This window comes from Zea mays, chromosome 6 (genome assembly GCF_902167145.1).
Source record: "Zea mays cultivar B73 chromosome 6, Zm-B73-REFERENCE-NAM-5.0, whole genome shotgun sequence".
In the NCBI taxonomy this organism is placed as follows: domain Eukaryota; kingdom Viridiplantae; phylum Streptophyta; class Magnoliopsida; order Poales; family Poaceae; genus Zea; species Zea mays.
Window position 1 is genome coordinate 106,450,448 of NC_050101.1, and position 14,863 is coordinate 106,465,310.

Sequence of the window (14,863 nt, forward strand, 5' to 3'; positions counted from 1 at the left end):
AAAAAATCGGTACAGGGCCTTGAATTATGCTGGCCCGGCCCTGATCTTCTTCCCTAAATACACACGATAAAATCTGTTGCTCCCTTACATACCGTGAACTTGTCCGGAGAACCGTTGAAGACAATACGAGAACCGAATGTTCGGTTAGGGGATGTGTGCACGAAAGCGTCGAAGACAGACTTAGTCGTCTCAGCATCATGGGGACACTAGCTTACGACGACAAAGCGCAAGCAATATAGCTCACTTAACAGTCAAACTGTTAGTTAGATTGTTTAGATATTATCTCCATCGAATTTTAACATCTATCTATTAGATGTAGTTTATTCAAACACACCCACCTTAATTACATGATCGGATGATTTCTTTTTTCCAAACAAAATATCTTAGATCGTTTTAAATATAAGAGCATGTGAAAGAAATTTGTAGCATGGTGGATACCGCTAACGTGACGCAAAAGAAATTTGTAGCATGGTGGATACCGCTAACGTGACGCAAGGTAAAGAAAATTAACGTGAATCGTTTTAACCTTCGTGGAGGAGAGACAGCCAGTTCAGGAAACCAGGAACCGACTGCTGTTTGCCACCACATGACACCATGCTGCGACTGGAGAATATGGGAACGTATCCTGTGCTCACGGAGCTCTTGTGATCATATACAGGGGCGGAATCAGGATTACAATATAAAGGAGACCGATCAATTCATCAATATTATATGGTAAAAATACATTGTATCATGTTACAAATTTAAGCACTCGATATAGAATACGAAATCTAGTTCTTTATAAATTACCTTAGTCCATGAGTTTATTTTCTAGGTAATTGATATATTAAATTAAAGCTGTGGTATAGTAACAATACCAAAATAATAAAGATGACATAATGATGAATGTTCGGTTGATGAAATCCAACTGTTATATAATGACTCTAGTATTCATGATACGTCTAATAAATTATTTTTGAGAGAATCCAAAATTTCAACTAGCCTCAAGGATCCATAAAAAATCATCAACATGCATAGGTAACATGTTAAATTAGTTGTGTAAACAACAACTATCAGATGACAACTTTAGTTGAAATTTGTAGATTTTATTATCCACTAGATCTAATGTAGTATGTATATGAGTTAGCCATATTTGGATCTAGTTTTTGTAGTCTATGCGGACGTCCCAGCTGCGACATATGGTTCTGGTGATCGACGTTGTTAGCGCTTATTTTGTTGCTTCACGTGATCACCTTCTCTAGACTTTGGTTGTGAGGCTATGTCATAAGAAAGTCAAGTGGTCAGTGGCAATCGGCAGCTGCCCAGCGAGACGATAAGATGAATCATAAAGGGGTGAGGTTTAGATATCGGCGTCTGCAAGAAAATTAGGTTTGACGTCTCGTGCCATCAATTGATCATTCAACAAATATTTTATCTTATATATTTTTTTGTCTCTTTTAGACTTTGGTTGGCTTACTACAAGAGTTATGGATTATATATTACCAACCATTATATTAAACCTTTGATTAATTATATTGATAAAATCTAGAGTATATATATTTAGACTACACAATATTTGCAATATATATATGTGTATGTCGCAGTCTTGGGAGGGGCCATGGCCCCTGCCGGCCCCCTGGCTCTGCCCCTGCTCATATGAACACTTTAAATCTGGTGTCTTCATTTCTCATCCAGGGGCTGAGGGCAGCAGTGGCACACAGAAGAGACATGTGGTGCGACGCAACAAGGGTGGTCAAGAGTAGCACACAGAAGAAACTAGAAAATGTCTATTAATACTTGAATGAGAAATGAAGAAATCAGATTTAAAGTGCTCATATGAGCATAAGAGCTCAACGAGCACAGAATAAGTTTCCACAGAGTATGGCGTGCTCTGCTCGCATCCAGCAGAAGAGCTGATGACGCCCGGTGTGCATCTCCCTGCCGCTCGCTACCCTTTTCCCGCACTTTGCATCGCGTTTTGCCGTTTTCTACAGTACAGCCACGCGGATGCGGACGCGGGGTAGGCATATCGACCTCGAGACCGCACGCTTTTAGATAGCGCTCCCAGCGCCAGGTGTCCGGGGCCGGGCCGAAAGTAACATGGAGCCGTGGACGACGCCAGGTGGACCGTGGGCCTACCGGACCGACGCTCACCCTATCCACCACGACAGCGACGGCAGAGACGAAGCCATGCTAAGTGCTAATGACTTCAAATCTACGCCATATCAAAATTCAACCCGTAACAAACTAACTTCCTAAAAGACTAACTAAATCCACAGGTACATGCACAATTGCACATACATACTACAACGGATGATGCTGACTTCTGAGTGGCACGAACTAGACGCGTCACCGATGGCACAAAATTCTCTGGCCGAAAGAGCAGACCAGAGCAGAGCAGACAAAGGTTGAGCAGAGGAACGGAGGCACCGGTGCCTGACCCTGACCCGACCCCAGAAACGACCAACAAAATCCAAGGCGTTTCCGGCCAAGCCCCAAGCAGGCAGGCAGGCGGCGGCGGCAGCAGCCCACCCGAGATCCCGAAGACCACAGCAGTGGCGCGGGGGCCGTCCCTGGTCGCTGTCGTTTTTCACTCGGTCGTGAACTTGTTGTAGCTGGATCGCACTGTAGTATTCTCACTGTCTATAAATAAATAAATTTACGAGACCAACAAGCTCAAGAGTCAAAGACACGCAACATATTGTTGTCTGCTTCAGTTAAACTAGAGAATCGGACTACAAGTAGAACATCTGTGTGGTAAGTGTCTGTATTAAGACATCGTCATATAACTAAAATTGAAACAAAGGATAAGCACTAATTTATTTCGAAACACATCAATACGCCTTAGAATATGCTATAACCGGGGTATGCTATCCCCATTTTATATCTCATCTCCTATTTTTTTTTTAATAAAAATTCACTTTGTAAACAGTGCAGCGAAATCGCAGTTGCTACGGACAGACTGGAATACGATCCGCATCCGGCACCGGAGAAACGGTTCCAGACCCTGTTTCCCGAGCTCCTTTCTGCGTGATTGCATCTCGCACCACAGAATATTTCTACGGCCATTGACGCAGAACTGTGGAAGTCCCCAAAGTCCAGCGAGGCAGCAACCACCTCGCACACACGAAAAAAAAAAGAATAGCCCGTACTTCTCGTCAAAGAAGCAGGCGGATTTGCCAATTTCCCCAGCAGGCCCCCACAGGGAATAAGCCCGGACCGCTGCCACCTACCTGGCTACGGGCTACTGCGCTACGGCGCCCTCTCCCCTTGCGTAGGGGGCCTCTACGCGCGCAGCGGCTGACGCTAGAGAGCCCCCTACACGCTACAGTCGTAGGGGTGGGAGCAGGAGTCCCCCAGATCAAGGGGTTCACTATTCACCCCCTACAGCACTGTGCTGTGGGGCCACGAGTAATTATTAGTAGATAAAAAATTGGTAGTAGATATAGAAAATGATATTTTATAATTGTAGTGGGGTATAGGGGAGTATTTAGGGGGAACCGCTGCGGGAGATGAAAACATAGGGGGAAAATAGATGGAACAAGTGATATATGGGGAAAAATTTAGGAGTAACGGTTGCGGATAGCCTCATTCCAGTCCATTCCAAGCACCCCCGACGCCCGTCGCCGCCCGCTCTACTACCTTGCGTCCTCACTTTTACCAAACTACCCCGGCCTCTCAGTTCAAGTGGCAACCGCATTTCTCTCTCTGGCTCTCTGCAGCGCAGTCCCAGTCCAAGTACGCGAAGGCGCGGAAAGGCTCCACCGCCACGCCTGTCGGCCTCCGCGAGTAGACCACCACTTACTGCATTGACTGACATGCGGGGCGAGGCCGCGTGCAAGTGATGCGGGCGCGGGGTCGGCCGAAGACGACGTGGCGCCGCGCGCGGCGCGTAGCTGCAGGTGGTGTGGTGGCCGAGTAGGGGAGGGTGAGCGTGGTGGGCCCGATCTGATTATTTTACGTGGTTTTATTCCGCCGTTTAAAAGCGGGGCCGCGGACCGCCAGTCCGCCACGCCGTGGCTTTCGCTCGTCTCGCCTCGTCTCCACGCCCCTCTCATTCGCACCGCTCCCACCCACATCCTCTTCGCCTCCCCTCCCACTCTCTCTCTCTCTCTCTCTCTCTCTCCGCACGCCTCCGCGTGGGCTTCCGCTCGGGCGGTGGTCCACCTCGCCCAGGCACAGGCAGCGGGACGCGACATGACCGCGGCCGACGGGGAGGCCTGCGCGGTGGTCGCGACGGCCGCCGACATCATATGCTCTCTCCGTGGCGCGGACCTCGCTGGCTGGACCCCGCCGTGGAGCCAGCGCCAGCACGAGCCCGATCCCGCCCGCGACGGCGTGCAGGCGGAGGGCGGGGACGACGCGCGGGACCTGGCCTGGCCGGCGGTGGCGCGCGGGAAGCGCTCGCGGTCCCGCCGCGAGTCCCCGTCGGCCTCGGGCTCCGCTGCCTCCGCGGGCGCGACGACGACGGCGACGAAGAAGAAGACGGCGAGGCGAGGCGCCCGAGGCAGCCCCGCGTCGCCCCTCGACTACAGCGGCGCGTCCGGCTCCGGCTCCGGCGCGTCCACTAGCGGCGGCGAGGACGGCGCCTTCTGCTCCCGGCCAGACCCAGCGCTCCCTCCGGCCGCCGCGTGCCAGCAGCTCGCGGCGCCCCCGCCTCCCAGCAAGGTACTGTCCGTGCGTGCGCGCGCGCGCGCGCCTACCTCACATCTGACATCCCCCGTCTCCGTCTCCCGTTGGTTTGGTTTGGTTTGGTTTGGACGTTTGCATGGTCGCCCGCTGTGTTGTGGTTGTGGGCGCCGGCGGTTGGTTGGTTGCGTTCCGATTCGCGTTCGTGCTTGGCTCGGCAGACGGACGGGCCAAACTGACCCTCCGTGTCAGCAGCACGAGGATGATGACCTCCCGATGACACATCGCTTTTCCCGTCCCCAGGCCCCAGACTAGCCTCCCGCCCTCCTCCCTCACCCTCCTTTTTTTTCTCCCGTTCGCGGGACCTTTTCCCCAGTCTACTCTCGCCACCCGTTGATGGCGAGTCCGGTAAAAGGAGACGCCGTGTCCGTGTGGTCTGGTCGGATACCTCACGGCTCTCTCGCCTCCACAGTCCCGCCGTCATAGCGCAGCCCCTGGATGGAGCGGACAAGTGCACAGTTCCCGGATTTTTATTCGCTGCCCATATTGTATACTCCCTACAATGCAGTGCAGTAAAGGTAGTCGTTTAGGACATGATTGTGCATACCAACGAGTGATTAATTATCATAAAGTTTTCCCTGTTTGCCCCTATTAAATAGGGATATGGGTGCATTAACATCACTAAAACAATCAAACTTGATTGGTTGCTGCAGCAGCTCCAAGGCATTCTAGACTGGAGGTCTCAAGTTCGATTCCTCTTAAATGCATCTTTTTTTTGCAATTACTAGGGGCAACAACGTCCAAATCCCAGACCCACGCGCGCTATGACTTCTTTTTGTGCACGCTCGGTCACGCGCAGGATGACTTCTTTTACTGCACCGGAGGGAGTACGTATTGTTCTCCGGGGTTGACTTAGCGGCGGCGGCAATTCACAAGGGTAGGCGGTTGCGGCTTGCGTGTGCGTTCGCCGCTGCGCTGTCTCCGTGCCCAAAACTGTCCTCGCCCACCCAGTGTCCCGCCAGGGACCCTAATACCGATGGAGGGCATTTTCGACAGTATCCAGTGCTTATCCCTCTCGCTGCTGTGGCGCGCAGTCAAACCGGGCCTCCCGCCTAGGCGTCGGGGAAGGGGCGCGCCTCGTGGGCGCCACACACGCAGGCGAAAACCGGTGGACGACGAAGCGCACTCGATCCCCAGTCCGGCAGTGACACGTTTGCCGGGTGGCGTGACGGGGGGCCCACATGAAATCCTAACTTTTTCCCCCCCGACCATCTGAAATTTGGAACAAGGGAGAAACTCGGAATTTGCTCGCTGATTACGCTCAGGTGGTAGACGGCGGGATGAGATCGACATGTCGCTTGTCCATATGCTTTTGATGCCCACGCTTTCGCCTTCGCCCCCTCCCCCCATCCCGTAATAACGTGCTTCATGTGATGGTCATGTGATTGCCTAATCGAGATGCCGGCTGCGCTGGCGCTGCTGCAGGAATTGTAAACATGCGTTCCGTGTTGCTGCTTTTCGACGCCTGCTGTTCGCTCTGGCTCTAGCTCTAGTCTAGTGGTTCCGCACTTGCGCGTCGTTTGTTTGTTGCCGTGGCTGACACTCCAGCATAGCAACTGAACTAACTAGCTGCAGCGCGCTTTTCTCCTGCAGGTGGGTGGCCTCGCCGGACGGCGGACGATCCCCGCGGTGCCAGTGCCACTGCCACCACCTCGGCCCGCCGGACAGCGGGCGCGGAAGAAGATGGTAAGCTCCCCTCAGCCCTTGCTCCTAGCCGCGTGTACAGAGGAAGCAAGTGTAGTCACGTGGAAACCGAGCGGGGTGGGTGGCGAACGACCAAAGCGACAAGCATGGGATGGGCACAGCAGATGGTAGCTTTGGTTGGCTCTGGTGACTATTAACCTTGAACGCCCTTTTCACTAACCTACTGCCGACCCCATATCTCCCTAGCCTCCCCCGCCGTTCACGGCATCAGCAAGCAGTTCAGCACAGGCCGGCCAGGCAACAGGTTTTAATCTGGCATGGTCAGCACCCACCCAGACCCAGTTGTAGTAGTGGGAAAGGCTGCTCCTGTTCGAGTGCCTATAGTTGTACGTAGCGTAGGCTGGAATAAAGGCGTCCTGCGGCGCTGGCACTGGCGCTGGCACACATGAGCCCTGAAGCCCCTGCCATTCGAAGTGAAGAGCCGGCCGAAAGAAAAGAGGAGCGGGCCGGGGAGGCAAGTGGCGCGGCATGGCATGGCATGGCATCCTGAGGACAAAAGTGTCAAAGGCCGCCTGCCCGCCGGCCGGAAAGATCACGCACCTCATCATCATCCACCTGCTGTCCGCCCCGCGACCAAAAAGAGCATGCTTCGTGTTTAAACTAAAGCTAGGATCTCTTTCTCGGCTTTGACAGCCTGCTCAAACTTGCCCTGTGGCTTGCAGAGGCTCCCGGAGATCCAGCAGATGGTGCGGTCGCTGTCGGTGGAGAACGACGCCCTCCGCAAGGTCAACGTCTCGTCCTTTTATTTTATATTGGAGAAGAGAACGAAAACACCCGGCCGGCAACATGTTTGGTCCGTGGACATGTACGTGCGTTGGTTTCGTTTCGTGGCTGATTTTGCTGGGGTGTTTTTTGTTTGTGTGTGTGTGTGTAAAAAGCAGGAGATGAGAGCGTTGCAGAGGGATTGCACGGCGCTGTCCCAAGAGAACGGCAAGCTAGAGGTCAGTTACACATTACTCCTACTACGTCTACGTTAGTACTGTTTGAGTCCCTTCATGTTGCCATCGGCATCTAGGACAGTAGATATTACATGCTTCCACGTTAGGGCCAGAGTATAATAAACAGAACATGAGCGAGTAAACAAGAAGACAACGGCTCTGCAGTTGGTATAGCCGCTTAAAGCACAAGTGATGAAGAACACTTTTTTTTTCTTCTTTCTAAACTGCAGCTAAAGATTAGGTTCTGAAGAGCCTCCCTAAAAAAAGAAGCGGCTGGTGGTTCCTGTTATTATGTACGGGGTTTTTTTATAAAAAAAATTAAATTATATATTTGTAAGCACGCAATCCCCTGATTCGTATTCCTAAATCAAGTCAAGTGGTACACGCTGGGTGGGCTAGTTGGTTTCCATGTCGCATCCCTCTCAACAACCGTCGTCCTCGGATAAACGGATAGCGACGCTGATGATAAGCCTCTGATCTAGCCGCGAACGACGTCGTTTAGATGTCCAATCTCCGTGCCTTTTGACCAGGTTTTGCCCCTCACGCCCCACCTACAGCGACTCGTTTCGACATTGGTTCCGGAGATGCCACTACTCCTTTCCCTCCCGTACCTTCAGGCCTTCTTCAGGCGGGTAGTTCCTTCTCATGGTATGGTATATGTATAGCTGATGGGTTTAGGGGATGCGTGCCATGCTGTCCAACAATGGGACGCACTAGCTCTCGTGCGTGGTGGCCTAGAGATGCCGACAGCCGGATTCGTTTCTCGATTGGGACCCATGCATATGCATATATATGGTCCGGGGCGTCGGGCAAACGCCCGCCCGTTGATCGTAAGCGGCTTCAATTTTTCTATACAAATATCTTCCAAGTAGTTAGGTCAGATGGAGCTTGCGTCTGCATGCGGCAGTTTTTTCTGCTTTTCTGGATGTAAGTGTGAAGCTACCCCTGTGTCAGGTAGGAGTAAAACAAGCTCGGCAGTACTAGAGATGGCAATAGGTAAATATTCACTAGGTATTACTATCTCATACTACAGGAAAAAAAATAACTCTGTCGAGTTACTTATATCGACTGATGGGTATGGATTTATCTCTATAACCGTACTCATGTAGGTATGGATCATCCATCGGATCACTCGTACTCACAAAAATTAAGCATATATCAAAATAATACATTGTATGCATATCAAGTATATCCATCTAAATACTATTACAAAAATTCTAGCATTATTCAATCATTCATTCAACGTCACGACAAATAATTGGATAAAGTAGCAACGTTAGGATAGTATCCCATAACATAATACATGTTCCATTACATGGTCGTCGAATAGTTGTTAAATCTTCCATGACATTATTGCTTAAAAATGTTGTTAAATAGTCAAAAGAAGATTGGATGATTGTAGCCCACAGGTTCATGTTTCTTGGCCAAGTTTATACTGGTTATTTTATACCCACAGGTTAACGGGTATGAGTGACGGCGGAACGTTCTAATACCTGTTTACTTATTGAGTGAAGCTTTTTTGCCTAATAAGAGACATATGGATAGAATATTTAGCCCATATATATACCTTAAGGGCTAGTTTGAGAACCTCTTTTTTAGGGATTTTTATTTTTCTAAAGGAAATTATTTAATTTTCTCATGGGAAAATAGAAATTCCTTGGAAGAATTGAGTTCCCAAACTAGTCGTAAATACACATCGCAGATACTCATTGCCATATCTAGGCCGTACACTAGTCTCTGACCAAATTGCCTGCACAAGCACATCACATACGGAGGAGACGCTGTTTGGGGACCAAACAGATGCTGTTGGGAGGCACTTCGGCTGCACGACCTGTGGGCTGTGGCCGCAACCGACGCAGCGAGGTGTTGGGTACACGCACGCTTCGGTTCATGGTGCCCGTGCGCTCCATAGAATCTTTGCAAATAAAGAACATCACCAAGTTGTTGATCCTCCACCAACCTCTCGCAGGGTACGGTGGCTGGCAAGCACCTCCCCGTGGGCTTCTGTAACGCCCCTGACTCGCCCGCCTGTAGTCCTGGGCGTACTGCAGGGGAAGTAGGGTCACTGCACGCGGGCCCTGTCGCAGACGTACTGCAGGGGGCAGTAGGGTCACTGCACGCGGGCCCTGTCGCACGTGGGGGCCACGCGGCAGTGCCCTCTCCCACGTCAGAGGATCTCGTTCGCCTGGGCGGTGCCTCAGCGGAGTGCTGTGTCGCGGTACTGTGATTGGCTCCATTATTTTGAAGAGACCCGGGAAAACAACTCCCTTCCCTTCTCTGCTATTTAAATACGGTTCCATCGCTATGCTCCCCCATATTTAACTAACAAAAATTATTTGCTACTTTGTTAGTAAAACTATCAAAAATTATGAAAAACATACTACATTATTTGCTCTATTAATATATCAAATTTTAAATTTCAATGTATTGTCTGTTTTGAACCGATATAAAAAAAAGAAAACCTCTTCATTTCAATCATTATGTTGGATAACATTTTCTCCTTTTTATATCTATAAATTAAGCTTAAATTTTAATATATTATTAAAGTAAATAATAAATATTTTATTTTTTAGAACTTTTGATAGTTTAGTTGTATGGTAATTACATGGAAAACTAGATCACGAAACAGTTTTTAGCAAGAGATGAAGAAGGACGGCTGGGGCGCTGGGGCTGGGCTGTGTGCGCACGTAGTATTTGGGCCACTCAAGACGTGCATGTGTACAAACACTAACAGCGTGATTGGACGTCCAGCTCGTGGGCGCAAGGCTCGCGGCCTGGATGCGCAGGGATCCTCCCTCTCCGTATCTCCACGCATACAAACTCCACGCGTACAAACTGACACAACAAAAAGCCACTCAGTTGCATCGGTGCGTGCAAGCTCATCTTCATATATACAGCCCACCAATCACCGGTTAAGTGCGGTCAACGGAACGTGGAGGGCCTGGACGCACGCGACTAGGTATCCAATCACGCGGTAATTGTAGACATGAATCTGTTAACTCCTGCTTGAGTTTCTCTAATTCTTAGTACGAGAAATGACCTTGTTAGGGCCGTCTCAATCATCTGAGCTAGCTGAATCAATTTTTTTACTCGCTGAATAGTGCAAATAGAAAGAGGATCCCGGTGATAGTCACGTAGTTATCCTTATGATGTCCTCTCTCCACCCACGACGTGTAACTGCTGTTGTCCGTTTCCTGCACATTTTTTATCAGCTTAGATCTGGTGCTAGTTTATGCATATTGTTGGAGACGCCTTTCTTTGTGAATGAAGACCGTGTCTTATCAGTCCTTCATTCGTTCTGTCCGCTGGCAGGGTCTGGTAACTGGTTGCGAATGTTTGTGCGTAGCGTAGCCATTCATATGCAGTAGCTAGATGACGCATGCATCTCCCATCTATGCTTGGCGGCTATGGTATCCTGACGACAGATGTGTTTAACCTTTTGGCAGACAAGGCTCCATCAGTCCATTACGCTGAGCGAGGCGATCTCCGTGGAGAACAAGGGGAAGCCACGCCCACTACAGCCTGAGCAGGAAGCTCCGAGCGGCTTCGTGCTCCCTGACCTCAACCTCCCGGCAGACGTCTGATGATGGCTGAGTTTGTCGGCGTGGCTACAGTACGTCTTCAGATCGAACTAGCACGCTAACCTGATGATTAACTGTACATAGAAGAAGCTGGGCCGGGTTCTGGAAGATCACGCTTGCCAGGATACTGAAGACGAACGGAGATTATCTTTTTTTTTGTTTCATATGTTGTTGACATTTAGGGTTTAGAGCTGTCGTCGTCGTAGTCCTCCGGCCTGAATGACGTCGTTTTTCTGTTCAGGGTGGAGGATCGGTTTTAACGTTTATTACCTCACGTACGTTTTCTGGTAAGGTTGTAGATGCTGCCGCAGTCTTCACTAACAGCTATAGAAGATGAGAGAACTCGAGCCATTGGAGGCCCGATCGGAGCCGTCACAGGATCGACACTAGTGGCGCGGAAGTGATTAGGGATCAGGTCCAACTACCTCAATGATGATCGTCGTATCTTCGACTCAGACCACTTCTTTCTTACTCTTTTTTGTTGGAGGAGGGGAATTTAGCTTCTCGCTGGGAGGTGGACCCTAGGGCCGCTTCGAGAAATAGGTTCCTTATCATTATTCTTGGGAATCCATTCTAGAAGTTGGGGAGGTCAGTACAATATCGACATCTAAATCACACAAAAGAGTGTTTAAGCTAGAGTTGAATAACTAGGAATATAAGCAAAAGAGAAAGAATCCTAAAATGTATCTTGGGGGTGGGGTTTCGTTAGGAAGTACGACTCAGTGTAGCAACCCTTTGGCCAGTTGCCTGTGGAAAAAAGAATATTTGGCGCAGATGCACCTTGATATCCGGCATGATGCTTTTTAACTCCATAGACCGGAAGGGGTATCACGACTGACGGCCGTCGACTAGCTGCTCCCTGTGTCGTCGCCCTAGCTGCCTGCCGGCTCTGCGGTCCTCACTCCTCAGCCCACAACCCGACCGTCTGTGTTTCTGCTAGTTTATGCAAACACAGCAACAAACACAGGATATGGCACGCACAACACAAGATTAAGAATTTCACACAAGAAAGAGAAAATCGGGATTAAGGACTCTGATCGGGTAAAATGGGGATTTCGGGTAAGCCTGCAGCGGCCATTTCCGAGGCTTTAGTTACTTTTGGTTAGTTTTTTAGGGCTACTCGAGCTCAGTTACCATATTTTCTGCAGATTTGATTTTAACTCCTTTCCATTCTGATGGGACGCTCTCTTGGTCCTCCTTTGCGCCTATAAGGCTTACGGGGCTATGCGTTTTGCATTCATTCTCACGTTAGGTAAACCAGTCGTTTTGGCCCATGTCTTTCGTGGGGAGGAATAATAAGTAGTAAGTGGGCTTACCAGGACCGGACAGAGAAGATTTGGGCTTTTCTTGTCTTGGTCCAGGAAGGTCCCCTACTACCTGCTACGGTCTTTGGGCGGAGAGGCTTCGGCTACTACGACCATGCCATGCACTTGTTGTCTCTGCAAAGTGCAAACAAACGACATTTTCTGGCCCGCTGGGCATGGTGCGTAGTGTAGAACATCCGTCGGCGTTTGGCCCCGTGTTGATTTCCCTGCAATCAGCCTGAACATGGAAATCAAGTCCCAAATGTCTTGGAAACAGTAGGAATAGTACCTTGGCACGTTCCGATTTCACTGCTCCCAAGATTATGATGATGTTACTGGGATTCAATCCAATAAAAATCCCCGTGAAAGACATGTAAAGTTGCTATCGCAAAAGGTACAGGAAGACCGTGCCAAGCTGTAACGGAGATAAGTCATATATACAGTTGTTGTCTGTACGTGGTGCCGACTAGGTGACGCGACGACACGCCACCTCGAGTAGTCGAGTGGCATGGGCCTTGACTATGATTAGCCAGCCAGTCTACAGACTGCAACCGTCCACCCGTCTGTCTGTCCAGCCAGCTTCACTGAGTACTACCATCACGAGTAAATCCAATGACAGAGAGAGCTCGACACCGAGCACGAGCAGTCCACGACGGGGCTTCACAGCAACTCGTTGAAACCTTCAACGTGCCCGTTGCATCCTGCCAGTGCCAGTGCCAGTCACTTCGCACGGCTGCGCCACACAATCACATCACGCGCGCTTGACGCCAACGAGTACTACTCTACTCTAGCCAAGTGGGCTCATGAGTCAGCAACGCGATAGCGTCTGGTTCCGCATATTTTTTTCCCATGCTACAAAAATTATCCCTTTCCTTCGTCGACCACACGCGCGTCCATATGTGACAGCAGTTTTCTTTCCCCTACTCCCTCGGTGTCACAGAGAAGAATGCAATTACGGGACCGTGCCAGCGACGATACTTTACATTTCTAAACAAATTTACTATAAAACTAATTTTTATTTTTATTTATACCATAGATTATGCAATTTTACTAAAACAAAAAAAAACTAAAATCGAATGACTATTCAAGAGACGAGAGAAATGTATTTCTCGGGATGTTGTTTCATTCTATAGATTACTATTTTCCAGGGGGGAGATTGTTTTTGCTTCTTCTCAGACAAAAGAGAGGGCAAAAGATAGAGAGACAGAACAAGAGGAGATTTCTTTCTGGAATCAAAGCCCCAATTTCTAGGGTTCATCACTCCCGCTTCGTACTGAACACATCGGAACATTCCTACATGTTACAAGAGTACACTGTATCTATAACACGATAATAATTCACTAAAAGTAAGTAGCTGTATGTCGCTCGCTCAGTAGATCGTACAATTGCAAGAGAGGAGGGCCAAACAAACAAACAAACCAAAAAGAGAGAGACATCGCGGAGCACGATCTTAACTCTAAGCGATGGGCGGTCAGGCGGTGGCCGTGGCCCGCTGCGGCCGCTGGGTCCTCACCGCGGCAGCGGCGGCCGGCGAGGGCGGGAGGCGCGCGTTGAAGTTCCTGTACCGGAAGGCCGCGGCGGGGTCCGCGTAGGCGTCGTCGTCCTCGCCCTCGTCGAAGTTGAGCGCGTAGCTCAGCGGGTCGTAGCGGAACTCGCCCGCGGCCGTCGCCGCCCCCCGCCGCCGCCGCCACCGAGCCCTCTCCACGCCGAAGCAGCAGCACACCGTGGTCCGCAGCTTGTCGCGCAGCTTCGACGGGGACGACGGCGTTGAGGCCTCCGCGGCAGCGTCCATCGATCTCGCCAGTTTTCCGGGCCCAACGAGACGGTCCCTGTTCCTCGCTTTGCTTCGCCCTAGATCACTGCGCGCGCGCTGGTCCTGCTTTGATTTGGGAAGTGGAGGAAGAAGTGCTGCTGCGATTTTGTAGGAGAAGGAAGTGCAGATGCGTTGGAGCCTTGGAGTTGGAGTTGGAGGCGAAGGGGAGGTGGCGGTTCGCTTAAAAGGGGACGAGGAGACGGGAGCGGCCCGCGCTGCGCCTGTTGGGGTGGGCTGCCGCGGACGGGACACGGCGTGGCTGCAAGCGACCGCTAGAGTGGTCCCATGCGCGAGGAACAAATGAATGCGTCGTTAGGTGGGCCCATGCGCGATGCAAGCTGCTGACTGTCTCGAGCAGACTATGCCACTATGGTCCTATTTGATTCAGTTTTTTTTACTGGCTTTTACGAGAATCTGTCTGTGATTACGTTGTAAAGAGAATCTGAGTATCGCTGTGATTACGTGCGGAGAAAGATAAATATGTTCATAGGATTTATGATTAGAAAATAATGGATTCCTACTATTGCAACGACTTGACCGATTATGTGTTTATGTTGATTTTGAATAGTTTTTGCCAAATCCATTTTTATAGAAGCTAGCTAAAAAGCTGAGCGTTTTGACAATCCACAACACTTTTTGGTAGTCAGAAACTAAAAAAGCTGAAGCAAACAGGGTCGTACATGGTTGCATTGTACAATATACATAATATTATTTATAGAGTTAAGTTTAAAATATAAATACGATAGGAGAGCTCCCGGAGTCTAAAATAAGCATGAGGTGAGACGAAAGGGCTGACCAGGATTTCAACGGCGAGCGGAGGCCTTGGCTACAAGGTTTATATATGGGGTGTGGTGG

General features: G+C 50.0%; 2 protein-coding genes across 2 annotated transcripts; one reads left to right on the top strand and one right to left on the bottom strand.

Moving 5' to 3' along the window:
- Positions 1-3,999: 3,999 nt before the first annotated feature.
- LOC100384730 (uncharacterized) lies at positions 4,000-11,169 on the top strand. The gene is made up of 5 exons (NM_001177198.2): positions 4,000-4,647; positions 6,262-6,354; positions 7,035-7,097; positions 7,254-7,313; positions 10,757-11,169. Exons 1-5 carry the CDS (start codon positions 4,177-4,179, stop codon positions 10,892-10,894), a joined length of 825 nt encoding a protein of 274 aa, NP_001170669.1. The 5' UTR covers positions 4,000-4,176; the 3' UTR covers positions 10,895-11,169.
- A 2,227-nt stretch (positions 11,170-13,396) lies between these two features.
- LOC100277371 (uncharacterized) lies at positions 13,397-14,582 on the bottom strand. The gene has a single exon (XM_008650813.4). The coding sequence runs from the start codon at positions 13,985-13,987 to the stop codon at positions 13,667-13,669; it is 321 nt and encodes a 106-aa protein (XP_008649035.1). The 5' UTR covers positions 13,988-14,582; the 3' UTR covers positions 13,397-13,666.
- Between the last annotated feature and the right edge of the window lie 281 nt (positions 14,583-14,863).

Coding starts and splice junctions, on each gene's coding strand:
- LOC100384730 (NM_001177198.2), top strand. CDS start 4,177: ATGACCGCGGCCGACGGGGAGGCCTGCGCGGTGGTCGCGACGGCCGCC. Junction 6,355..7,034: donor AGCGGGCGCGGAAGAAGATG/GTAAGCTCCCCT, acceptor TGTGGCTTGCAG/AGGCTCCCGGAGATCCAGCA. Junction 7,314..10,756: donor AAGAGAACGGCAAGCTAGAG/GTCAGTTACACA, acceptor ACCTTTTGGCAG/ACAAGGCTCCATCAGTCCAT.
- LOC100277371 (XM_008650813.4), bottom strand. CDS start 13,987: ATGGACGCTGCCGCGGAGGCCTCAACGCCGTCGTCCCCGTCGAAGCTG.